General features: G+C 39.1%; 1 protein-coding gene and 3 non-coding genes across 5 annotated transcripts; 3 read left to right on the top strand and 1 right to left on the bottom strand.

Annotated features, from left to right (window-relative positions):
• The first annotated feature begins 5,800 nt into the window (after positions 1–5,800).
• LOC110439612 (uncharacterized) lies at positions 5,801–12,716 on the top strand. Of its 2 annotated transcripts, XM_073948665.1 has the most exons (4): positions 5,801–5,843; positions 6,450–6,599; positions 10,620–11,716; positions 11,787–12,027. In XM_073948665.1, the coding sequence occupies exons 2-4, from the start codon at positions 6,515–6,517 to the stop codon at positions 12,006–12,008; spliced, it is 1,404 nt and encodes a 467-aa protein (XP_073804766.1). In that variant the 5' UTR covers positions 5,801–5,843; positions 6,450–6,514; the 3' UTR covers positions 12,009–12,027. The 2 variants fall into 2 exon arrangements, with proteins under 2 accessions (XP_073804766.1, XP_068076435.1); XM_068220334.2 differs by having other exon boundaries at positions 10,620–12,716.
• A 782-nt stretch (positions 12,717–13,498) lies between these two features.
• On the bottom strand, positions 13,499–13,571 carry trnal-aag (transfer RNA leucine (anticodon AAG)). Its single transcript has one exon. It is a non-coding gene; the product is annotated as a tRNA-Leu (tRNA).
• Positions 13,572–13,821: 250 nt separating this feature from the next.
• On the top strand, positions 13,822–13,893 carry trnae-cuc (transfer RNA glutamic acid (anticodon CUC)). The gene has a single exon. It is a non-coding gene; the product is annotated as a tRNA-Glu (tRNA).
• A 3,269-nt stretch (positions 13,894–17,162) lies between these two features.
• On the top strand, positions 17,163–17,235 carry trnar-ucg (transfer RNA arginine (anticodon UCG)). Its single transcript has one exon. It is a non-coding gene; the product is annotated as a tRNA-Arg (tRNA).
• The last annotated feature ends 10,427 nt before the right edge of the window (positions 17,236–27,662 follow it).

Genomic DNA, 27,662 nt, shown 5'->3' with positions numbered 1-27,662 from the left:
AAGTCTTCAGAACAAACCATTGTTATACAATAACTTGCCTAATTACCTTAACTTGACTAGTTAACTTGATTAACCTAGTTAAGCCTTTAAATGTCACTTTAAGCTGTATAGAAGTGTCTTAAACATATTTAGTCAAATATTATTTACTGTCATCATGGCAAAGATAAAATAAATCAGTTATTAGAAATGAGTTACTAAAACTAATATGTTTAGACATGTGTGGAAAAAAATGTTTAACTCTCCGTTAAACAGAAATTGGGGAAAAAATAAACGGTGTCTAATAATTTAGTTTTTTTGCATCTGGCCCTCGGTACACCTATGAACATTTACAGTCTTTGTTCTAGTGCAGTTTGAGATCAAGACAGAACTTATTGCATCTTGTGATGTCTTTGTAAGAATTGAAGACATCACTAAATTTGTTAAGGTTTAATGCAGCTAGAAAGTAAAGATCAACTAGAGAATATCAGCAGTGTCTAACCCACTGTTGTATTTACAGAAGTTGTATGAGAATAAGCTACAGGTTGATTTATACTAATCTGTTATTTTTCTTTTTTAGCACGACTGACTGAAGTTTTAAAATCATGCAACGTCATAAAGCAGCAGCTGGGCCTGATTCTCACAAAACCAAAACAGACGTGATGAAATTCCAGATGTAAACACATTTGACCTTCCTTTGGCCAATTTGATTTGGAAAAGCTTGAAAATCAACTAAAGGAGCAGCCCGAACAAATGAAGAAACTGGTAAGTTCAAGCTCTTGCTAATTTCAAAGTGTTTTAAGTTTATTTGTTTTTTTATTGTTTTTTTTTTGCTTCGTAGGTAGCCTACTTTTTTCCTAATTTTTTCTTTTTTATTTACATTAGTACTTGTTCACTACTAATTATCTGTTTATCTTTTAATCACAGATGGAGTGAGGACAAATGTCCATACCACGCCACTGATAAAGAACTGGAAAAATGCATTACAAGGTAGCTACAACTTGCCCCTGACAGGGGTGGAGGAAGAAAGAAGAGAAAGCTAATGTGTCAAATGTCTACATCACTATTTTGTTTTATTTTTTTAAACAACATTTTAAGTGTATTAGGATGTTCCCTGATACTTGAACAATTTGTTTCTTTCATTTGCATTTATATATGTATATGTATATATATGTGTGTGTGTGTGTGTATATATGTATGGTATGTATGTATGTGTGTGCGCCAAATTCTGAAGAAACATCTTGATACATTTTTAATAAACGTAATACAAATAAAATTATAAATATAAAATTGCACAAGACGTGTATATATATGAAATGTATAATCATCTCACTCATGTCTTGCTGTTTGTGCAATTGATTTTGTTCAAGTTTATTTAAAAATAAGTTTGACTTTATACTTCTGCAATTATATATATATATATATATATATATATATATATATATATATATATATATATATATATATATATATATATTTGTTTGTTTATTATAATTTTAATGTTTTATTAAAAAATGTTTCAAGATGTTTCTTCAGAATTCTGCAGTACTTTTTACAAGTTTGACTTGAATATTTTACGGATTGTCATTGGTATTTTTAAGATGTTTCTTGCTATATCTTAAATTGGTTTCTATATTTAGGTTTATATAAAATTTAGCTGTTTTTTACAAATTTTTAATTCAAGTCTATTGGGAAAACAGGGTTGTTTTAAAAACATCTGTGTTTGTGTGTAATTTTTAGATTTTTTGTTTAAATCTTTCTGTGTGTCTTTAATGTGTTGTTTTATTGTTGTTTTTATATTGATATTCTTGTGCACTACAAAATTATTTATAAAATTTTAGTACTATTTTTTTTCTTGCAATCAATAAACGTTTAACATTTATTTATTTTGTCATTTGTCTGATTATTTTCGTTACAGAATATGTATGCAGTTTGCACTTTATTTAAAGGTTAAACGCAGTGCTTACACTTTGTGTTTACATTATAGCCTGTGTTTGCTGTTATATAAATTCAAATGGTTGTAATACCATATATCAAGTACCAATGTAATTCCAAAAGGTTTTATAAGGTGTATAAATACGGAGTCGCGCCAGCTCCGGGCCGCAGCGCACATTACCCTCGCGCCGATTCCGGCGCGGATGCGCAGCGTCGGCTTGCTTACGGCCGCCGCATCTGGCCCGCTTGATTCGGGCCGGAATCGGGCAGTGAGTCCACAGGCATCCGGCCCGAGTCCGGCAGCCGAAGTTGGGCCGAGGGGTTAGTCTCCGGCAGGTGACAATCTAGCCGGAACTGGCCCGAGTGTATTTTGCTATTTGGGATGTCTCAATACATACAGCTACATTCACTTATATAATAGCCATGTAAGTCTTATATTATTATACAGTGATATATTATCATTTGTTAAAAGAAACAATTTCTGAACTTCACATTGAGGTTTTATTTGTCAAGTTTAGTCAATATATTGATATGAGCTAACTATTAGCATTTTTTTTGTCATTTATTTATCACTGAACTTGTTCTTTATGTGAGTTTAGAGTCCTTTATTTCTCTTAAAGCACATGCAGATCTGTACTGGTTTCTGTAAGACAGTCAACACACTCTTAACAGGTCAATTATTTCTTTCCAAAAGTGTCTTCACATTTTAACAATCAAAATGTAACTTGTTTCTGTGCCAATTTTGTTTTCTTTCCTCCGTTTTTTAGTTGAACAGAACATGTGTGAGCAGCTCAGCTCAGCTCTCTCGAAAGCCTCTTATTCACCTGGTATGTAACAAAGATGTTTTTCCCTCTGATTATCACTTGTGTTTGTGCATACAAATATGCGTAGACATTCACAAGAGAATATAAAAGATACTCTTTGACAAAACCTTTTCCGTTTAACACAGTAAAGCTATCACATACTGTCCATTTTTGCTACTTTTGTCCTTTGTAGATAATTGTTTTTTACATTAATCACAAATGGATGAGACACACTGTAACTTCAAACTCATTTGTGTTAATTCCAGGTGCTGTGAAATGTTGTTGTAACGTCATTACAGGACCAAAACAGAACGTCCTCCTAAAGTCTTATTCGAAACCAAGTGTGCCGCAAGCCTACGTTCGAGTGAAGGTTTCGGCCGTTAGATCGCCCCCTGGGGGCTGGCTGCAGTACAAGTCATAAAGCCCGCCTCCTCCGTGTTAATGAAGGAGACTTGAGCCCAAATAAAAAAAAATATTACACTTGCAATAAAATGTCCCGAAAGATAGTCGTGGTCGATTAAGGCACTGGTTATTGTGCTGAAATAGGTGCAGATCTTCATTTTTGTAAACAGTTTGTTTTTAGCAGTAATTTAATGCTGGGCGTGTCATCATGATTCACAGCTGTGATTGACAGTTTCTCAAAGCGCGGCGTCTGAGCTTCGGCAGGAGACTGAAGTAGACTGAAATGTTATTATTCGATTTCTGTGTTATTTTACCATGACAAAATGAGTTCAGCAGTAAACTATAGTTTCTGACATACATGATCCTGGTGGAACACTGTTTATTCGCTAAGTTCAGGGCTTTTTTCGGGCTTTATTAGTTTGCTGATACACGCCTAGCCACCCAGATAGCAAAACACAGTTCCGGCTAGATTCTCGCCTGCCGGAGACTTATCTCTTAGAGCTCAGACTGACTAATGTTACCTCTGCTGGACCTACTCCGGATGCCTGGACTCACTGCCCGATTCCAGTCCGAGTCAATCGAGCCAGATGCGGCGGCCGAGCGAGCAGGCGCTGCCGCATGCGAGCCGGAATCAGCCCGCGACGCCGCGAGTAAGTTATGCGCTGCGGCCTGGAGCTGGCGCGATTGAATATATAAAACCCTCATATTTGTTAACGTTATTACATCCATTTGTGTTGATATGACAGCAAACGCATGCTGAGAAGTTCGGGGGGCGTAGTTGATTTTACATAAAGCGTTTGGTTGGAAGCTCGGCTCTGCTCATTTTCGCGGCTCCTCCTCTGGCTCCATCAGACAATCCTTCTGCGCATGTCAAGGCTCCAATTTCAGCAGTCTTTTGCGACAGTTTGTGCCCGTCAAGCAGGCGTTTTGCCCTCAAGGCGTTCAATGGGAAAAAGGGCTGTCGCGTCGTCCATATTTTTTACAGTCATTGTTCGAAACGTTATTATATGACTAAAGGAGGACTATGTAGATACGTTCTGTTAATGTTAAAAAAGTTCTCTTTGTAACGTTATTAAGTGACCATAGCAGGACCAAAACAGAACGTCCTCCTAAAGTCATATTCATAACGTTATTATATGACTAAAAAAAGACCATGTGAAAACGTTCTGTAAATGTTAGAAAGGTTCTCTTTGTATCGTTATTATGTGACCATAGAATGGCCAAAACAGAATGTCCTCCTTAAGTCATACTGGTAACGTTATTTTATGACTAAAAGAGAACGTTTTAAGAACGTCCCTAATGTTCTGTAAAGGTTCTGGATTTTTATTACCTTTAGGGAACTTTCAGGGAACGTTGTGCAAGGTCGCGCGAACGTCGCCTCCTACCTGGCAATATCATCACAAGTATCAGTGCTATCAGTTTTTGTATTTCTATTTGTTGTAATGGCCTGTTGTTATTGCAATAAAAATAAATAAATAAATAAATAAATAAATAAAGCAGTGCAATGTGGCTGTATATCAGCAGTGGTGGAATGCGTGTTATAGTGTACACTAGGCACTCGAGAATGATTGTCCCTCTACCTGTTGTTTTAATCCCCTGAGAACTTTGGTCATCTTCAGAATGCAAATGAAGACACTTTAGATGAAATCTGAGAGCTCCTTCATCTGTCATACACAGCAAGAGTCCCGAGATGCTCAAAAGTCCAGAAAAGGAACCAAAAACATTGACTTTGACTGTGACTTTAGTGGTTAAGTTGTAATCGAGTTCTGAGAACATTTTGTGTGCCAGAAAATGTTGAAAAAAGCAGCCATGCCCAAAGTAGGCGCTGTTGAACCATATAGTGGCTGCCTTTTGACCCTGTAGCCTATTCTCTTCATTTCCATTCAGCAGAAGAAACTTACACAGGTTTGGAACAAGTAGAGGATGAAAAAAATGTCAGAATTGTAATTTTTATGTAAAACTACCCCTTTAATGCTTTCGTAAATTTAATATTATCACTGAAGATTGCTAAAGAATGGCAGGAAACGTGGAACAGATTATAAGAGACGACAATTTATATAAAACAATAAGAAACCCTATATAGGCCTATGAAGTTGTAGAAATAGAAAAGAAGAGGACATAATTATGAGGATGAGATTTGGACTCAGATATTAATAGGAAGTAATGTGTAGTAGACATGCAAGTCATCATGAACTGGATTAAAAAAAGTTTCTCAAAATTGGCTTAAAATGTTTAGATTAAAATTTTTTGATCAACTTTAAATACTGAAGTGTGTGTTTGTGTGTGTGAGAGAGAAATCTAATCTATATTTTAAATATTTTTTATTAATCTTTTTATTTTTATTAATTTATTTTTAATTTCATTAATCTATTTTTATTTTATTTATTTCTGTGTTTTCTCTGTATTATATTTTATATCCATATTTGTTTGCACTACTGCCCTTTTTTCACTGTCTTGTTTGTACACAGCGACGCTGCACTGCTTTGACAATACAAATGTACAGTTATTTGTCATGCCAAAAAAGCTCCTAAAATGTGTAATGTGTGTGAGAGAGAGAAAGAGAGAGCAGAAATATTATAAAGTGAAAAACATGGGAGAAATGTATAAATAAGTCATGACTGCAACAGTAAGTGGCAAAAAAGCGAAACAAAACAGACTTTTATTTTGTCGTGACGTGTGACGTCATCAGGCGGCGCCGCTTCAGCGCTGTGATTCAACTGGAGAAAGGTTTGTGTTTTTAAACGTTTACGGATATAACCCGATTTAATTAAAGTTTCAGATTTTTTTTATCCGATGCTAAATTATGTACCTGCTTTGGACAATAATATTTAAGCCCTTTATACAACGTAGTACTATTTTATTCTCAGTAGCAGAGGGCTATTGTTTGAAACCGAAAAGAGTGTAATAGTGTTTTAAAGCAGGGTTTCTCAAACTTTTCTGATAAGAGTTAAAGTTGGTTTTATATTCACACATTCGTTTATTTAGCAGTCTATATATTGTTTACCATGTTACTTTAAATATTTGATCGGAATTAGCATGCAAGTGTGACTTGAAAACAACATTAACACTGTTTATTTGACTGTGAACAATGTTGTACTTTATAGTTACTTTAAGTTATACTTCAATGAAATTATATCATTAAGGGGAAAGTCCGAATGTGCGAATATAAAACCGATTTTACCTCTATTTTTAAAAAAATGTTTTACCTGATTTCTTTTTTTGATAATTAAAAGAAACTGTTTAAGCAAGTGTTAAGATAAGTTATTTTGTATCTGTTCATTGTTTAATTTATTTTAAACGGGACATTTTTATTGTTTTGTTAATTTTAAACAGGATAAAGTGTCCAAACTCAGAGAAAAACTCCTGCTGAATCGACTGATCTCCACACTGTTATAAAGATGGCGTTTATTAAAGAGGAGAGTGAAGATGTGAAGATTGAAGAAACATTCACAGTCAAACAGGAAGATCTGCAGGAACAAAAAGGTTGACTTTTATTCTCAAAGACCGACGCAGTCATTTGATCCTCATTCAGATATATTTTAATAATAAGAATACTAAATTAAATCCATCTTGCAGCCCTGAGTGTGCTGCCTAGTTCTCATAAATGCACATAAGCACTCATTAAAAGACAGAATGAGTTTCTTTCTTCACTTGTTCTCATGTCTTTTGTCTTTTATGTGTTTTTAGTCTCCCATTTTCTCTACCTTCTTAAGGTTATTGCTTTTCTTGTTCTTTTACTGTTTGTAAAGCATCCTTAGTGCTTTATAAAATAAATAAAAACAATAAATTAATAAAAGGTTTAACTAAGCTGACGATATTTGACCTACAGTATTCTCATAAAAGACTTAACATTTTAGGCCTTAAAAAGTCTTAAATTTACTGAAATGTTGTGCTGTATTGTGTATCTTTTAGTCTTTATTTTTTAAGTATATTTTTATTTTAAGTCTTTATTTTCTTTTGTTTATGTTTTTCTACCCAATCTGGCCAAAACCTATTCAATCACCAACAATTCAACTTAATAAAACTTTCAACTTTTTATTCAAAAAGGTCATTTTAACTCTATTTATCATAATGGTTTAATTATTTTACTCACAATAACATTTGTTTAAACGTGCTCCATGTATTTACTGCTGTGGATATCAACCTGGACAGATTGTTGTGCATAGATTTAGTTTGTTATAGTTTTTAAAACTTTAAAAACATTTGTTCATTTTTTAGTTTTAAAAATAAATTTTATTTTGATGGGGCAAATAAAAATCTTTTCTATCTGGGCCATTTGAAAAGTTCTGTAGCCTTTAGCCCTTTATGAGTCTAAAATTTCATTCATAATGGTCTTAAAAATATCATAAAGTCTTAAATTTAACTTTGTAAAACCTGCAGAAACCCTATTTTACAGTATGTCAAAAATGTGGATGCCCCCAATATTGAGCATCCTGAAAGAAATGGACACTAGAATAATTAATTGTTATAAAATATTTTACAGTCGCAGAATATAGACCATATTCATCATGCACCAACAGGCGGCGCCATTGGAATCTTTTTGCTTGAGACTTTTTTAAAGAATAAATTTTTAGATCCTAAATATCAGTTTAATGCTGCTGAGGCATGGGGCAATAACTATATTCAAGGTTTACCGCAGTTTGGAAAAGTCAAGGTTTTAAAATCGCCAACATTTCCTGCTGCACCGTTCCTACAGTATATGTAAGTTTTTTTTTTTAATGTTTTGTTTTTTAGGACAACAGTATCTCCTGCAGTAAAGACCAAAGAGGCTGTTTTCAATCGTAAAGAAATCTGTGATTCATTTCAATTATTTAGCCTGACATGTTTACTGCTCAAAAATATTTTAAAAGTGTCTCAGAAGAAAATATATTTTAGGATATCATACTGTCAGAATCTTATACTGGCCCATGCCTAATGCTGCTTGATGTCGCAAAGTCATATTTTCTCATTTAATTATTTTTATTTGTTTGTATATTTGTATATTTGTATATTTGTCATGAACACACCTGTTTGTAGAGCAAGTAGTTTGACTGTTTTCGGCAGTTTATTATTTCTGGTCAAAATAATACCAAAATCCACATCGTAAAAAAAATAGAAAAAGAATAATAATTATAATTAAAGAGCAAATCAAAAAGAGTATAGGCTACATTAATATTTGCAAAGGAAAAGAGTTGTTTGAGTATATTTAAAGTTGTGGTTGCTTTTTATCTTAAACGTCCTTTAAGGGTTCTTTCTGACTATTTTTGTGTATGTAAATACCTAATTAAGTTAAAAGATTTAACATAAAATAGTTCTATTTTTTTATATTGTCTATTTATATGAACTAATATTTTGTATAACACATTTTCATTATTTAACAGATTTAATACTTCTATTAATCAAATGTGTGTGAGTGTGTGTGTGTGTGTGTGTGTGTGTGTGTGTATGTATGTGTGTATGTGTGTGTGTGTGTGTGTGTTAATTTGGGTGTTTATCCAAGGATCAAGTTTATGTAAGGATCGAGTTTATATGTCTGTGTATGTGGGTGTATGCATGCAGTAGGTTTATATATGTGCAAGTGTCATACTTGTTTTGAACATAGTATATGTTTATATGCGAGAAATTTATAGTTGTATATTCAAGTGTAGACATGCAAAACCCTACATTGTGCCTCATAGCCATCTGTGTTTGGTATCGGGAAGGTGGATGGTGAGGCGACAGGTTGACTTAAACTTTTATGAACCTATTTGATGTGTTTCCGATGCTAGTCGGCATCGCTCTCCCGCAGTTTGCAGAGCGCCGAAACAAAAGGTTTATCGGAACTTAAAAAGCCGAATAACGTCCACATCAACTACTTTGTCTGGATTCTTACTTGTGGAAGCTTGTTCCTCTATATCTGTATTCAGGTCAAAATATCGTATAATATAACAAAATATCGTAAATGGGTTTAAAAATCATATCACCGCTATTGAAAAAAAATCTATTGTGATATATTGATATTATATAATTGTCCAGCCCTACGTTAGATATAGAGAACAAGATGAATTAAATATCACTTTTAGCAAATATAGTGAGATTAGATCCAGCGTAACTCGTAACATCAAAAAAGAAAAAACATTTATAAATTAACCCACTTCTCATTTACTAGTCTGTTATGAGCCATATCATACCTCTTGAGCCTCCGATCTCCTCCTGATTTGCAGTTTCTGTTTGTTTTTTGAAAATGTAATTGTCTTCAAATCTGAAAATATAATTTATTTTATAGTGTGAGTTGTTATTCGATGTGATACGAAGCTGCAAGCATGTTCTTTTGGACAGAATTTTTAACTAAGGTGTAATGTTGTCCGGATACTGGAATTTCTAACTTCATTACCTTGCTATATATTGATGTTCAATAGGCTACTATTTTTTAATGTAACAACAATTGTATCAAAAATGGTACAAAAAATTATTTCTTAAGAAGAAAATGATTTTTTTTTCAGTTTTCCTCAAAATAGGTTTATGTGGGCATTGTAGCACTTTAAATGCATGTAATGCCTGTTTCATTTAAACTTGAGCAGAAATTCCATATATGCCTCACAAAAGTAGCAGAACATTCCAGGAAATCCCTAATATGGATGAAGGCATCCAGCTATTGCTGTTGGATGAAAATAAGATCTGAGTAAATATTAAAAGGCTTCAACTGATCATTTACACGACTGCGCCCATAAATGGTTTACATGTGTACTTCCAGCCATCTTAGGTATATTTATAAGAAAGTCGATTTATAATTTATTGCTAACTGACGTAGCATGTTACAGTAGAATATAGCTATAAAATAATATGCTAGATGCATAGATGCTAGATTATGTCAAAATAAGATGTTTCCAAATATCAATCCGTTTTCTAAAACACAAAGTTTTGACCAAATTAATCCACAAAATCAACCCAGAATGGATGAAAATGACCCAACAGCACACAAGGGGAAAGGTGCATATTTCAGTCTTTATGCAGATGCTGTACAGGTATGTCTCATGTTTGCGAGACAAATATTCAGCTGTTTGTTCAACTGTTACCTCAGAACTTTTTTTTTTTCCAATGCGTTTACCAGTCAGGCACAGAATGAATAAGTATTCCCTGTCTGCTTAACAAATTTTAGAAAAACATTTTGTTGTAATTCTGAATATATACAAATAAAAATAGGCCACTTACATTCAAATCTGTGTCTTATCAATATGACCAAAATGACTTTTAAGAGAAACTCTGAAAACTGGACTGACACAGTTTCAATTTACTAGAACTTCTAAGTTAAGTGGCTTCAGCACAATTGAAATTGTAAAAGCAATAGATGAAGATGAATTGAATCTGCTTAAATGTGTACACGTTAATGGACTGAACAAAATATGATCTGATTTATTTTACATTTAATGTGCATCAAAATTACAGTGTGTAGCCAATATTTCCTGTGTCTTTTCACCTTTACGCTTTTGATAAGATTTTTAAGACTTAATGAAAACTGTTTTTTTTTTTTTTTTTTTTTTTTAGAGCTAATTGAAGAGAATGAGGGGAGTAAAGAAGAGGAACATGATGTCAAAATTGAGGAAAAAACTAATTTACAGACCAATGGTATTTTGAAAAAAAGAGACGAAAATCGTTTCACCTGCACTCAATGTGGAAGGAATTTTGGAAGAAAAGGCGATCTTACGATTCACATGAGGATCCACACTGGAGAGAAACTGGTCACATGCACTCAGTGTGGGAAGAGTTTCAGCAAATCATCATCCCTTAATCAACACATGAGGATCCACGCTGGAGAGAAACCATCCGCATGCTCCCAGTGTGGGAAGAGTTTCAGTTGCTCATCTCACCTTAATAAACACATGAGGAACCACACTGGAGAGAAACCATTCTCATGCACTCAGTGTGGGAAGAGTTTCAGCTACTCATCATCCCTTAATTACCACATGATGATCCACGCTGGAGAGAAACCATCCGCATGCTCCCAGTGTGGGAAGAGTTTCAGTTGCTCATCTCACCTTAATAAACACATGATGATCCACACTGGAGAGAAACCATTCACATGCACTCAGTGTGGGAAGAGTTTCAGAAACTCATCATCTCTTAATCACCACATAAGGATCCACACTGGAGAGAAACCATTCACATGCACTCAGTGTGGGAAGAGTTTCAGCCAATCATCATCTCTTAATCACCACATAAGGATCCACACTGGAGAGAAACCATTCACATGCACTCAGTGTGGGAAGAGTTTCATACAATCATCACAACTTAATCTACACATGAGGATCCACACTGGAGAGAAACCATTCACATGCACTCAGTGTGGGAAGAGTTTCAGTCGCTCATCTCTCCTTAATCACCACATGAGGATCCACACTGGAGAAAAACCATTCTCATGCACTCAGTGTGGGAAGAGTTTGAGACGCTCATCATCTCTTAAACAACATATGAGGATCCACACTGGAGAGAAACCATTCACATGCACTCAGTGTGGGAAGAGTTTCAGACGCTCATCTCACCTTAATCACCACATGAGGATCCACACTGGAGAAAAACCATTCTCATGCACTCAGTGTGGGAAGAATTTCAGCAAATCATCATCCCTTAATCACCACATGAGGATCCACACTGGGGAGAAACCATTCACTTGCACTTAAGCTGCGGTCACACTGGACTTTTATGCCCATTGACTTCCACACTGGAGAGAAACCATTCACATGTACTCGGTGTGGGAAAAGCTTAAACCAATCAGAAAACCTTAATAAACACATGAAGGTCCACTCTGGTGTGAAAGAGTATATGTGCTTTGAGTGTGAGAAGACTTTTATATCAGCTCCAAAAACTGCACCAAGCGATTCACACTGGAGAGACCGTACAATTGTTCAAACTGTGACAAGAGGTTTAATCAGTTAACACATCTGAAAACACAAAAGAGGATTCACACTGGAGAGAAACGTACAGATCTGATCAGTGTCTACAGAGTTTCGCTCATTCGCAGCAGCTTAAAAAACACATGGACAAAAAGTTGCACACATGAAATGAATGCAGCAAAACATTTTCTCACAGGATGTTTCATGTCTGAATAATGTTTGAAAAGGCTGAGTAACGGTATACTGTTTTCCTACACTGCAGTAGATGGGGTTGTAAATGTCTCGCGCTCCTCGCATTTATGTAAACAATGATGGCAGCTGAGAGAAGAACAGTTTCATAAACATCTGGCAAACAGCACCTCTGCGGCTTGAAATCTCATCTGTTATCCACTCTCCAGTGTGTTCATGTAGCTAGTGTTGTGTTGGATGATGTTATCTGTCTGATTCCCTGAATGAGAAATCCAGGTTGGAGTATGTGGTAAATCGTGACTGGATGCCTGCATTACTCATCAATGGATATATAAAAGTAGTTGTGTTAGCTACTCAGGAGTCCTCATGTCAAGACCTCCCATCTCATTGATTATTTAACCTTATGGTTTTGTTTTGCATTACTTATATCATGTAGTTAACGTGTTGTTGTGATTATATCCTAAGTTCTTTATCTTCATTAGTATCCCTAGACATTTGTTGGTTGCATTGATTGATTGTTCTATGAGTTACATTTTATAATAAATCATTTGCATTCAGGTTATTTTGTTGGTTCATCTCTCTTTTGTGCTGCGACTCAAACAAGCGGGTCATAACACTTTGTAAAATGTGTCCGGTTGTATCTGAGATTTTGTCCTTTCAGTCATGACCATGGGTGACAGTAGGTACTTAGATTACCTTTCGTCTCAGCTCCTTCACCACAACAGACAATCACATTAACTCCATTACCACCCGGCAGCTAGCTCTCTACAACTCTCACATGGCCGCCCACTGAAGCTAAACAGGGCTGTTCCCGGTCAGTACCTGAATGGGAGACCACATGGGAAAGATAGGTTGCTGCCGGAAGTAGTGTTAGTGAGGCCAGCAGGGGGCGCCCAACCTTTGGTCTGTGTGTTTGAGTGACGGGGACGCTATACTGCTCAGTGAACACCGTTTTAAGATGTTAGGTCTCTGTCCATCATGGCCATATTCAATTGGCTTCATCATGTGTGGGCTGGCGCAAAATGGCTGGCGTCGTGTCATCCAGGTGGATGCTACACACTGGTGAAGTGGTGGAGGAGAACCCCCCCATTGTGTAAAGTGCTTTGAGTGCCCAGAAAAGCGCTATATAAATGTAAGGAATTATTAGGGGCCAAGTAGAACGCCTTAGCCTCACAGCAAACATTTTGGTCTACAAGCTGTCACTGCCGTCTTCCCATGAGAGTGGCCACAGGCTCTGTGCTGGCTGCCCCAGAAACTCGATTCACTCCAGAGTAGAACCGAACAACTCCGGCAGGGGCAAACCGCGACTGCACTGCACTGAGAGCAACGCAAAAAATTCCTGAACGAGCCAGCCAGGAGTCGAACCTAGAATCTTCTGATCCTTAGTCAGACGCGTTATCCATTGCGCCACTGGCCCAGTCCATGTGAACATGGAGTTCCTTCAACGCATGCTGTGCTTTGTTGTCATGGCAAGTTGTGGTGTCGATAGGATGCTCTTACACCGAGCATGTGACAGTCCCTCCCAAGAAGAACTGTGATCCAGGCTCTTTGACTTTCTCTTCCCCAGGAGGAGGTTGCAAACGGTAGAGTTATTTTTGTCAGAGCAGCTGCAGCACACCTGGGTGGAGGCCCACAGCTAGACTTGAGGGCAACCTTCAGCCAGACCTTCCCTGGTGGTCTAATGGTTAGGATTTGGCGCTCTCACTGCCGCGGCCCGGGTTCGATTCCCGGTCAGGGAACTTCCTTTTCACCTCCATGCTGAACTTTGAGCAGTGGTGAACTCATTTGGCGAAGGCAAGAAAGCGGCTCTGAGCGCAAAAGATGTCCTTCGAGCCGGAGTCAAACTTGCGACCTAAGGATTGCCATCATCCCACCTACAGTCCTCCTCTCTACCAACTGAGCTATCGAAGGCTTACGGGGCAGTTCCACAACCACATCGTATAAGGTAGCTGCAGTCCGACCGCTGGCCAAAAAGGACAGATGCAAAAGCACTCAAGCCTTCCCATAGCGGGAGTCGAACCCTGGCCGCCTGGGTGAAAACCAGGAATCCTAACCGCTAGACCATTTGGGAACTGCCACTTTGGAAAGCCAGTCTTGGCACAAACTCCAGTTCATTCTGATCGCTGGCACATCCCTGCTCCGCTTGCACAAGTGCCACTCATACACTTACGCACTCTCTCATACACAGTATGCACCACTGGCCCAGTCTGCACTGTGTGACATATTTGCCGACATATAACAGAGACTGAAACATTGCTCACACTTGTCTGAGGTGGTCATTTTGACTGCAATCTTGTTTTAGGTTGGTACTTTGTTTTTGAATCTTGTTGGCTTTCCGAATGTGTATCTGTGCTGCAGTAGAACGCCTTAGCCTCACAGCAAACATTTTGGTCTACAAGCTGTCACTGCTGTCTTCCCAGGAGAGTGGCTGTACTGGTTTCTTCTGAAAGTCCTGAGGGATGTACAGGACCAAGACATGAGAGCAGTTGGGGCAGACTTTGAACCCAGGGGAGCACCCCACAGGCTATGTGCTGGCAGCCCCAGAAACTTGATCCACTCCAAAGTAGAACCAAACAACTCTGGCAGGGGCAAACTGCAACTGCAGTACACTGACTGAGAGCAATAAATCCTAAACGAGCCAGCCAAAAGTTGAATCTAGAATCTTCTGATCAGTTGTCAGACACGTTATCCATTGCGCCACTGGCACACACTGTGCAAGGAGTGGCCATTAGCATGCTGTTTGGAAAGAGGACATGGCCCGGTAAACATGGAGTTCCTTCAACGCATGCTGTGCTTTGTTGTCATGGCAAGTTGTGGTGTCGATAGGATGCTTTTACACAGAGCATGTGACAGTCCCTCTGTAGAAGAACTGTGAACCAGGCTCTGAGACTTTCTCTTCTCCAGGAGGAGGTTGCAAACGTTAGAGTAATTTTTGTCAGAGCAGCTGCAGCACACCTGGGTGGAGGCCCACAGCTAGGCTAGAGGGCAACCTTTAGCCAGGCCTTCCCTGGTGGTCTTGTGGTTAGGACTTAGCGCTCTTACCGCTGTGGCCCGGGTTCAATTCCTGGTCATGGAGCTTCATTTTCACCTCCATGGTAAACTTCGAGCAGTGTTGCCGATGATCTCTTCACGAAAGCAGCTCTGAATGCAAAAGATGTCCTTCGAGCCGCTCTGTAAGACGTAATAAGACTCACTCTGGCACAGACATCCAGTCTGCACGCTGGAATACACGCTATTATCTCATGGTTGAGACGCAGCTTCAAAAATTAGTTTCAAACCGGAAGTACAAATTTGCTTGAAATAACGCAAAAACAACCAATTTACACTTTTTAGTGAAATATTTGTGTCCTAATAGTGTTTTTAGCAGTGTGGGACACATATATGACTGTCAACAGCTCAAAAAATGTGTTTTGGAGTTTCGTGACCCTTTAAGGTACAATTGGTAGATAAAATTGTAGTGAGTGGTGTTAGTGAGGCCAGCAGGGGGCGCCCAACCTGCGGTCTGTGTGGGTCCTAATGCCCCAGTATAGTGACGGGGACTCTATACTGCTCAGTGAGCGCCGTCTTTCGGATGAGACGTTAAACTGAGGTCCTGACTCTCTGTGGTTGTTAAAAATCCCAGGATGTCCTTCGAAAAAGAGTAGGGGTTTAACCCCGGCATCCTGGCCAAATCTGCCCACTGGCCTCTGTCCATCATGGCCTCCTAACCCTCCCCATATCATGATTGGCATATCATCACTCTGTCTCCTCTCCACCAATCAGCTGGTGTGTGGTGTGCGGTCTGGCGCAAAATGGCTGCCGTCGCGTCATCCAGGTGGATGCTGCACACTGGTGGTGGATGAGGAGATTCCCCCCCATTGTGTAAAGCGCTTTGAGTGCCCAGAAAAGCGCTATATAAATGTAACGAATTATTATTATTATTATTAAAATACACAAATGAAAATCTTACTTAGTTCTTCTTTTAACTAAGTATATTTTTTTATGTTTTGTTGTTTTGTCTCAAATTATTTTATGTAGGACACAAATGCCTCAAATGCAGCTTTAACATCATTGGAATAAATTATATTTTAACATATTCAACTGGAAAAGCTAACATATTAAAAAGGAATAATTATTTTTATAGGTTACTTTTATATCTGCATTTTTATAAACTAAAGCAGTTTTGTCCCAAACCTTTGAAAAATAGTCCATGTTGTCTTTATATTTTACTTTATGCTTTCAAAATATGTAATTATGCATTTGAAGTGATATTGTGCTTTTTTGCTACATAGTAGAAGTGAACTAGTTTTGTTTTGTGTTAAAGCCACAATGGCCCTGCATAAAAGTGCTTTACTGAGACCTTATAGGCACATTTTGTGCCTGGACTCAACTTAGTATTAGTGGGACCTTACTATTTTGTTAATTACTAAATGCCCACAGAGCATGCTCACAGGACATACTTCTGATTCAGATAGTATACCTATACTTCGCCCATTGTGGCTATATACACTCCACTTTGTGTGGACTTGCTATGGGCCCAAAGTGAACTTCTGTTTCGAGTGGGCCAGCCCACAGTTTGGTCTAGCGACATTGTATATGTTTTTGGTATAGACATGTTTCTTTGGAAATTTGTGCAGTAATACTGTACACTCAAGTATATGAAGGTGAGCTTTAGCAAACAGCATAATACATTCAAAACTATTGTATAATAGGCTAAGAGAGCCATTAGAAAAGCATATCTTAATTAAGATATAAATTGGATCTCATTGAAATACTGTAGAAATTATCCAAAAGGATTTTTATGTATTGTACTATAAAACAATCCTATAGCAATGGTTCCAAAATATGATCAAAATTCTAATTGAATTCCTTCAAAGAAATCCTATAACATGCTACTTTTTTGTCTGTTTGGCGGTGCCACAAAAAAATTCTGTGAAACCGGTCCAATATACTTTTTGTTCAAGTTGTTTTTTGTTATGTGCGTCAGCAACTCCCTGGAGGCGTATTATAGTTCACAGGCAGTAAAAACAGCCCAGTGGCCTAATGGATAAGGCACCAGTCTTCGAAGCTGGGGATTGTGGGTTCAAGTCCCACCTGGGTTGTCTTTGATGCAGTTCTTATTAAGTTGGCTATGCAGCACAATCCAGTTGACCTTCAAAAAGCTAGGTTCATACCCTTAGGTCAAAAAGACATGACAATGGAAAACTCTTTAGAGAATCTGTTTTGTCATTAGGTATACACACCAGATCGTCTGAATGCAATACGGTATAGGAATCCTAAAGTGCTGTTTTCTGAATTATAAGAACTTCCTGAGCCATACAACAGATATGGCAAACGCTAGTATTGGCCCAGTGGCCTAATGGATAAGAAATCAGCCTTCAAACCTGGAGATTGTTTGTTTAAGTCCCATTTGGGTTGTGTTTGTTGGGTTATATATAAATTGTATGGAAAAAATCCTGACATGTCTCCTCAAAGCTTATGTGTGATGATCCAAGGTCAATAGTTCGCTTCAAATTCTCAGACTTGCTGCACACTTCAATTAAGATTCATCCAATCTTGCGTGAATTATCCAATCACGTTACGCTCTGGTAATGGAGATCTTGAATTCAAGTACCCGGTGGCTTTCAAATAATGGTCTCATGTTAGGTGGATGATGATGAAATGCAAACAAGAAAATAGCTGCAGAAAGGTTGTGATTTCATGTTAATGAGAGTGGCCTTGTCTGGAATTTGAAACTCAAGACCAGTCTCAAACCATACCCCAGGACCAATGAAACACGAATGTGGATGATTACACAAAGAAAATGTTTGTCCATTAATTGCAAACATCTTATTTGATGGAATGCAAACTGGCATCGAGATCCCAAAGTGCAGTTTTTCATGCGTTGGCATCTTGTTGAGGGCATACAAGAGCTCCATGACAAAAACTTGGTAACATGGCCCAGTGGCCTAAAGGATAGGGCATCAGCCTCTGGAGTTGGGTGTTGTGGGTTCAAGTCCCATCTGGGTTGTCTTTGAAGGTCTCACTTCAAGTTGGGAGCAATGTTTGTTGGATGAAACACAGTAGCTGTGAAAACCTTTTAAAGTTGTGTTTGCATGTCATAAACTTCCTTCATTGTCATCCAGATTAACTGTTATGACTAAAAGGGTAACTAGATACCTAACGCAAATGGCCATTTTGAATCCTGCATGGTGCCTACAGAGAAGAGACTGCGTACAAACACAAAAATGGTGCTTACATTTAAGCTGGTGCGTTGTTCAAGATCCATAAACAAATCTAACAACCGAATCATTGCCACTGCTTTTTGTATGTATAATTGTACAGGTTAGACTAATTCAGATCAGAAATCCACTGTAGGGGATCAACCTACGTTTTAATATTGATCAGGGGTTTTACTAGCTCATTTCAATTAATCGGATCCTGAAGATTCTTTTTTGCTGAAGTCGAATCTCCTTCGCCGGCTGGCCTTGGGGAAACACGGTGCTCCTGATTGGGTGGTGACTCGCTTCGATGACGTCTTTGAGAGAGTGCATGTATTGGGTTTAGGAAACATAGTTAGGGCTAGGTGTCTTCCTAAAATGGCACAAATGACAAAAACAGGTTAGCGTTAAAATAAGAGTTTAGGATAGTGGGTCTGTGTCAGCAGGTTGGTTCCTTCCCTTTCCTGGTCACTTGGAGTTGAGGGACTGGAGTTGGCATGGCACAGGTAGGATTTGGATTGATTCTGGGTTCAGCGGCGTGGCAAACGATCAAGACAGCACTCTTAGGAATTGGAAGGGTTTCATCCACAAGTGCTTGTGTGATGCAGTGGTGACCTGAGGCATCAGGTGTTGAGTTAGCGTCTAACTCTGGTGTTCAGGTACAGTCTATTGAGTCTTTGAAGTTATGGTGCTTACAGTTCTCTGTAAGTGAGGTGAAGAGGTGCTGTTTAGTGAGGTCATTGCTTGTCAGGCAGAATCAGGTTTTCCTTTCCTTTCCCACTTCCGATCCTCTTCCCTTTGTTGGAAGAACTCTTTCAGGATCATTTTCATCAGTTCTTGAGTGTCAAAACATGGTGAGGTTTTCCCTTGTGGGGATTCAGTTGGAGCTTGATCAGCGTGGAATCTTTGTGAGTTCTTTCGTTGACCTCTTGGGCTGGTTGCGTCAAGGTGGTGTTGCTTTATCTTGGAAGTACCACTTGATTCCCACGAGCTTGTCCCCTTTTGGTTTGCAAATGAGGTGGACCTGTTCCACGGTCTCTCCCGGTGACGTTCAGGTGAGTGTTGTCGTCCAGACAGTCCTTTCCAGCGACAGTTCCACTGTTTGGGTCTGGTATCAGCATGACAGTCTCGTTGTCTGTTGTAAGACAACACATTCCACTCACTGGGAGGTAGTTTAGCATTGTCTGGGCCTTGGGCATCCTCAAGGGCCAGATCTTGACTATGAGTGCTGAAGTCATAATCAGCAGGGATTTTGGCAATCTTCTCTGAAGCCGTCTTTTGTTTGACGTAGGCTTTGTGTGCCAAATCTCGTAATTGCTGAGTGTTCATGGTGTGGGGGCATGCAAGAACCCCAGGATGGAGGTTTCTCAGGAAGAGGATTTTGAAGTTCAGGTCCTCTTCCATCTCAGGTTCATTGCGGGTGCCGAAGTGGGTTCGTCTGAGTCTGCTGTAGTAGGCTTGAGAAGACTCATGGTGACCTTGTTTCGTCTCCAGGGCAACTACAAGTCCTTGTTCAGACTCGATGTCATCAAACTCTCTGATGAGGGCTTCTTGGAGCAGGAGGTAGTCAGTCTTTGTGTGAGCCGGCTGATGGTCCAGGAAGCTGCGCACTTCAGGGCTGGAGGTTGCTCGGAGCAAATACAGTCTATCTTTGTCAGTGACATTGGGTCTCATTTCCAGGTGAAAGTCAATGTCTTGCAGATAGGCGTTAACATCTTGGCTACCTGGCCAATTCGGCGTGAACTTGCCCAGGTTCTTGACTAGCTTGTCAAGGTCTCTGAGGTCCAGGCCACATAGTGATACGTGGCTGTCTGGAACAGAAGGAGATGGTGAGGGTTTTGGCAGTGACCCCTCAGCTTTCTCGTTGTGTGTCAGTTCATATGCATGCTTGAGTTCATCTTTAATGCTGTTGGACTCTTCTTTGATGTAGTCCAGCTGCTGTGTTAGTCGTCTGACCTCTTGTCTGGCTTCACTTAGGTGAGTTTCGAGGGCTTTGATTTTGCTGTCCTTGTCTTGAGAGTCAACATTTACCTCTTCCAGTAGCTGTTCGACATACTCAAGCTTGTTAGCGACATCAGCATGGTCGGCGTTGGCTTGCTCCATTTCTTGGGTAGTGGCAACTAGAGTTTCTTGAAGTTTATCGATCTCCTCTTTGGCAGCTTGATCAGTCTCATCTGGCTGTTCCGTTCGTTCCTTAGCCTCCAGTTCTAGCTGGTTGATGCGGGTCTGCACATGCGTCAGCTTGTGCTGGAGCTGGGCGAAATGCCTGTCACTTAGCTTGAGGGTGGCAATGAGGACGTGACTCAAAGTACCTGTGATCCAACATGGCCAACAGGGTCTTTAGGGCGAGCCATGTTTGTGGGGGTGAAGGGGAAGACCTATAACCGACACTGACACAGACCTAGGGGAGAGAAAGAAAGAGAGAAAAGAGAACAAAAGGAAAACAAAAACAAATGGCAAACAAAAAGTGTCAGTGTGTAATGTCAGGTGTGAGCTACTGTTGAGTGAGGAATAAACAGGTGGGTGTTGTTCTCTGTGACTGTGATCCTCTAGGGGGCGTGCATCTAACTTGTAGTCTCTGTGGGGACAGTCAGTAAACACACACAGGCTGTTTCTCAATTCCAAGAACGCAGAGAATGGACTTGCGTTCTTGTAGAGTGCGGTCTTGCCAGGTGTCCTCGGAAGAACGAACTCAGGAGAGCGCGAGGGCAGAGAACGCGTCCTTTGTGGAATGGGATGCTGCGTTCTTCCTGATGGTCATGTGACCTTCACGCGTTTTAAATGGAAATTATTTAAACATTACAGCCTTCATACAACGATTTATTGTTTCCCCCCTCTTCAAAATATATACTTTGCATAAAAACATTATAAATATAGTCTGCACAATATAAATAAAACACATTTTAATACGAATTTCATCAAACAAACACCCTTAATGTGTTTATTCCTTTATTAAGATGTTCATGTTAATGTTTACTTACACCGTTTCATTTAGGGAAACTCCTGAGGTAAATAAGTGATATCTCTGAACTTTAATAATAAATCTAAATTAAATGCTGCGCTTCCCACCTCAAGTCGCAATGACTTCTGGGACTTCCAGAGCGAGCTCGCTGCTGAAGTCTGCATCGGTGCGTCCTCGATATCAAGAACACATCCGGGAAGTTTCACGCGTCCTCCGTACTTGCGGTCTTGAGTATTGGAACTGAACTTAGGCAGCTGATGATGACGTTGCACGAGAACACGAGGACGCAAGACCGCTGAAGAACGCATATTGAGAAACAGCCACACACAGTTAGGACAGCTAGAGAACAGAGGAAGAGAAGAAGACTGACAAGGAGTAGAGTGATAAATGGCTACTTCCAGGTTCCTAGAGAGAACAATTCCTTTAGCTTTTGTCAAGCATGAGGTGAAAGGATGCTTCTCTGCTGGAAGTTGGACATGGGGAGCTCTAAACACAGGACTGTGATTGTTATTAAATTTCCTCCGCTGTGAAAGAAAGTACAATAACAATGACAGTATTGGTTTCTTACTCATCAGAATTGACACCATACACCAAGTAGACCACTTTTGGATGCGAATCTCAAATCAAATTTGAAAACACCTGTCTTCTGGTTGACTCGTTTCGTCCTTGATTGGGTAGCGTCCTATGGCGAGAAAGGGTAAAGAGAGAGTCAGATCATTTTAACACGAAATGTTTAGGTTTCACAACATCTGTTAACTGTTTCTAAGGTTCTCTGCTTTCATGATTCACACAGGTACAGTCTCAAAAAGGTAATGGTAGTCAACTCGGAAAAAGACAGTCAAAAGAAAAAATAGAAAGTGGAGCAAGTTTACAAATTACAAAGTTGACAGAGTGGTGGCACTGTTGAGTCAATACATCAAAAGGGGTTGGTTTCTTGTGTTATCAAGATAACTAATTAGCATAAGTAGACAGGAAAATCCTATATTTCCTTCAGGGTTTGGCTAATCGAAGGCTACAGCTCTGGTATGCTGGGTTTAACGATGACTTGAGTTCAGTTGTAGCCACCTACAGGCAACACTGTCTCATTGCATCAACCAAACACCAGGGGGAGCACTGTCCTGTGAGGCAATTTAATACCTGAAGGATAATAAATAAATTAAAAAATTGATTGCAAATTAATTTAAACTAATTCAAATTAGTAATGACATGAAATGATTCAGAAATATGAATCTTATCAATAACCTTGATTAAGAGCTGCTATAGTTAAATCAATCAATAATTGCTATAGAAAAAGGAAAAAATTTCCAAATAGCAATAATGTTGGTTAAGGCTAACACTCAATGAGGTTGTCATCAAAGTCATAAACGCAATTATGATTTAATTAATCAGCAAGCATTCCTGCAAATCAGTTATGAGAACAAATCAATTTCAAAATCAATGATGATGGGGAATGCGAGGTATTACTGATGTCATTAAATTTGATCAAAAGTGTTTATTTAAAATTAATCAATAACTGTTATTGAGATAGGGCAGACAAGCATCAATGAACTATTAAATGAAATTAAAATTTCAGAATAGTGATTGTGTTTGTGAAGTCCCAGGACAATAAATGTTATAATTAAATTAATCCGTAAACACTGTGCTTATAAATCAACTTAAAATATCAACAGTCATAGAAAATGGTTGTTCCTATAATGTTGATAAGTTTCAGAAGAGGAAAGCATTAATCATTAATTAAGCATTATCAAAATCAAAAGCGTTATGTTATAGTCATAAACTATAATTCATTGCTAATAAACCAACAACTTATGAGCATTTGAATTAATAAAACAGGCCAGGTTCAGCAGGAAAAGCATTTGACAAATGTGATTAAGCCAGCGATGAGATCGCGTACAATGGGGTTTACTAAATCTGCATTAGTCAAAGCCTTTTCCAAGAAAGGGAGAAAAATGAGAAATGAGGCAAATAGCCTATGAAGAGTGAGAAATCAATATTCAAAATCTCGCTAGCGTGAATTAGGTTGTCACTTCAACTTAACACACTGCATTCAAAACCACAAGGAGAGCGCTACTACACTAACCTTTAATGCTAAATAGCATAGCCATCCCACACACTTCAATGCAACAACGTGAACTTCAGTTAGCTTAGCCTTGTGCTAATGTCTACAGCCGATGCCAGTGCGGAGGACCTATGTTTTAATATCGATCAGGGGTTTATTAGCTCATTTCAATGAATCGGATCCTGAAGATTCGAATCATTGATTCGACTCAATTGAGTCAGATTGAATCAGATTAAAAGATTCACACTTTGTCTACCATTTGTCCTGCAAATAGAACACTTCGTATCTTACCAATCTTGTTAATATTATTTACGTGGCCAACGATAATAACATAACACAGTATTGGGTTAACTTAAGCAAGGTAACAAGATCTACAGCTCAAGGCAATGACTTAGAAGCACATAAACAAGAACACAGTTCTTACAAAATGAGCACAAAGATTTATTGAGCTACACTACGATACATGAAACTAACTACGTAATAAGCAAACAACAAACAAACGCACACACACATTCACACATACACACAGAGGCAGTTCAGAGGATGCAATATGAGTTGACAACGTCCCAAATTAATTCTAATACTTTTTGCAAGATCTTAGAATAACACCTGAGAAACCACAAAAGCAGAGATATGGCTTATCTTTAACTGCTTAAGATCAATCTGCACAAGATCAGCAAGAGACAACATTAGTTTGTGTTACTTGCGCCCTTTTTGCTCAGGTCGAATCTCCCTCGCCGGCTGGCCTTGGGGAAACAAGGTGCTCCTGATTGGGTGGTGACTCACTTCGATGACGTCTTTGGGATTCACACGCTCCAGAATGGCTGTTGTCCTGGGTTACCGAGGTGACAGACTGCTGAGAGTCGGTTTGCGGAAGTTCGTACAGTTTCGGCGGTCCCGAAACTTTGTATGGAAATTCGTGGTGACCCAATCGCGTGGCGGCGCAGTGTCCGGGCAGGCGAAAGGGGGCAGAGAGCAAAAGCATGTGCAAGCCGGCTAATGCAAAAAGCAAAGTTTCTTTGTTGCAGGGCGTTTTTAAATGACCTGGTCTGGTTCGTCCCCATGGCACTGTCTGCCAATAAGCAGCTGCCATGAAGGGTGGGCCACACCCCGTACTGACGTAGGAAGGGTCAATAATTAACAGACTGCATGTAGATTTCACGTGGTAGAACTCTTGCAAGATTGAAACTATCTTACATCAAACGGTATAAGATGAATACTGTTTGTACTACTAGTTTTTCATTTACACCAACGTATTGCAAATGTCACTAGCTTTCGTTCAATACTAGACATCATACATTTCAGACACATACAGAACATTTTACTTTGTTATAAGGGTTAAAACAACACATTGATTAACCCGGTTGATTGGAATATACAGCATATGAGGAACATTATGGCATATTATTCAAAGATACATCTGCCTTATCCTCAAAAATTGGCAGTCGAAATAGCACTATGGTGCAAAGTGTCTTTATTTACAGTGCTCAGTAGAAAAATCCCCCAAAAATAATAACCAGCAAAACAAAACAAAAAAAAAATTTACAAGACAAGTAGCACTTGGCTATCGTTTTCTTTCTGCAAATAAAGAAATCCAATAATCAACTTACTTCTCCACACCACTCTACAACCTTACTCCTACACCCCACACCATACTGTGCTCACTCTGCCCTTTATATAGCAGGGGAGACTGGTATGGAATGGCTCATATCATCACAGCAGGTAAGTATCAAATAACTATATCTATAAATATTTCATTGATCAACATTTTAATTATATGTATACACTACATTTGCATACTATACAGTTTTACCCCATAACTAATTATTTTTATATTTTCCAGTTTTTATAAACCACTTTTGTTTTATTGTCCCGGACAATCTTTCTCCCCCATACATACAACAAATAGGATCTCCGGCCGGCCGTCCCTTTTGCCCATGCGCAGTACATGCTTGAGCATAAAATGAACGCGTTAGGCTTTTTAGCCCTTTTGGCATTCCATAGCCATCATGGCGCAGCCCGGAAGATCAGCGAGACGAGACGAGACAAACACAAACACAGTTGAACAACAGGTAAGTGAATATGCTTCATGTAAGTGTTATGTATGCTTTGTGATAACGGATCGGATGTATTTTGGGATTATTAACTAGAAATGTGTGCGTGTTTGTCTGTATGTATGCGTTCCGGCAGCAGCGCGACTCCAGTGTGCACCCTGTGATCGGCTGATGGTGAGTATGGAGTACAGTGTTTTAATGGATGCGTGTGAAGGAAAAAAGTTTATATGTAGTTCTGCCACAGGCCAGTGACAATCTCCTTTGTCACAGCAACTAACATACATTTCCTGACTCCAGCATATATACACCACCGATCTTAACAGGTGGAGTTTTGGTGTAACGTCACTTGTCAGTCATTGTTCAGTCCTCCATTGGCCGCACCTTCGACATACTTCCTCTTTTTCTACGAATTATCTGCCCAACAACAAAGTATACATCTTTCTGCGTTCTGTGTTCAGTTTTAACACCTCTCTTCAGACAGGAAGTTTCTGCAGAGCTGAATTTAATTTTGGACCCCCATCTATCTACTTCTGCAAAAATGCTAATTAGTAGGGATGTAACGGTATCAGAATTTCACGGTTCGGTAATACCTCGGTATGAATGTCACGGTACGGTATTTATTGAATCATTTACAGGAAAAAAAAAACTTTTGAAAATACTCCAAAAAAGTGCCAAAAGTGTCAATGACATACAAATTAGCCATCTATCTGTAAGCTTTGAAACACTAACTTCAATTTTAATAACAAAAAATTATTAAACCATGTAAAAAAATAAAGTTTCAATTTAGTGTTGTTGAAAACTCATCACATTCAACATTTAATCACTCACTCACTTAGATAGAGATGGGTTTAAAGGAAAATTATCATATAAATATAATCTGGTAAAAGCTGGTATATCTGGGTATTTACAATGTCCCCTGCAACAGAAAAAAACCCTCTCATTTGGGACTGAGGTTTCTGGGACAAGAGAGATATGACTTGGCCCAGGTTGACAGCAGTGGGGTAACGTTGTGCATTGTCTTTCCCCCACTTGAGAAGACAAACCATGAGTGAGATAGAGATCTCTTTGCGGTACAAGCCAATGTCTGCATCAATCTGAACAGTGTGCTGTGTTTCTGCAGTCCCCATGACTGCTATTAGTCGTATTCCCCAACTTGCAGGCACGTGCACACATAGGGCTCAACCTGTGCAGTGCCCATGCCCTTTTTAGTCTTGGATAGAAAATGCCCTTCCAAAACGATCAAAAGTGCCCCCGCGACGCGACACAACCTCCGTCCAATCCAGCCCTTCAGTAGGCGCGCGACAACACCTCACTTGAATATGCGCGCTCAACCCCCCCTCGGCGCTTTACAATACGCGCACCACAACACAGCTGATCAGAACGCGCGCGACAGCACCGCTATTCAGCACGCGCGCGGCGACAACACCCGCTTTAGGTTCGATCATTTCCATCTTTTTTTCATCTCCGCTACTAGCAGCACACTCCATTTCCGCATTACTGGATCTGTAGCGACAACAGACCGCAAAGGATTATGGCCACGCCTGGGCTGATGGGAAATGTAGTTTTAGCTACGTCCCGTTCGCTTCATTCGCCTGAGCAAATTTTCTCAGAAGACCTATAGTTTTACCGAGTCATGCGACTTCGGTAATATCGAAAAAAATTAATATTGCGGTATGACGGTATTTACAATACCGTTACATCCCTACTAATTAGTATGCACAGCACTCACCCACAACATTAGAAGTTCAGTTAATATATGACCCTTACATGACCAATACCAATAAGTGTTTGATTAAAAGAAAAAAAGACAAAAATAATAAAAAACTAATTGCTATTTTACGACACAACCTACCCCAACTCTTAACCCAACCTCACAGTAACAAACCTCCATGTGAGTTTCATTGATTCAATGTCTTGTACATGGCACAGAATACAACCTATTGCAGTTTATTAAAATCACACCTACCCCAGCCCTAGGCCCAACCTCACAGTAACTCGCTATGTTTTATTCAATTTTACACCTACCCCAACCCTAAACGCAACCTCAGAGTAAGCAGTTTTAATTTTTTTTATTTTTATGAATGTCTACTACAGCTACATCAATCGCAAACCCAGCCTACGTGTGGCATAACTGCCGACCCCTTAGAGGTCATCCAGCCAACTTGCAGTGTAATCTCCTCCACTTGTAGGTCTCTGAGCTGCAGCAACACCTAAGTGCTCTGACACAGAGACACAAAAGAAACCATTGCTTTTA

Source organism: Danio rerio, chromosome 4, assembly GCF_049306965.1.
Source record: "Danio rerio strain Tuebingen ecotype United States chromosome 4, GRCz12tu, whole genome shotgun sequence".
In the NCBI taxonomy this organism is placed as follows: Eukaryota; Metazoa; Chordata; class Actinopteri; order Cypriniformes; family Danionidae; genus Danio; species Danio rerio.
Note: the sequence above shows the minus strand (reverse complement) of the source record. Positions and strands in the feature narration are given on the sequence as shown.

Excerpts from the sequence above, each read along its gene's own strand:
- LOC110439612 (XM_073948665.1), top strand. The coding sequence starts at position 6,515 with ATGGCGTTTATTAAAGAGGAGAGTGAAGATGTGAAGATTGAAGAAACA. Across the intron at positions 6,600-10,619 it reads AGATCTGCAGGAACAAAAAG|AGCTAATTGAAGAGAATGAG; the intron begins GTTGACTTTTAT and ends TTTTTTTTTTAG. Across the intron at positions 11,717-11,786 it reads CCCTTAATCACCACATGAGG|TTCCACACTGGAGAGAAACC; the intron begins ATCCACACTGGG and ends ATGCCCATTGAC.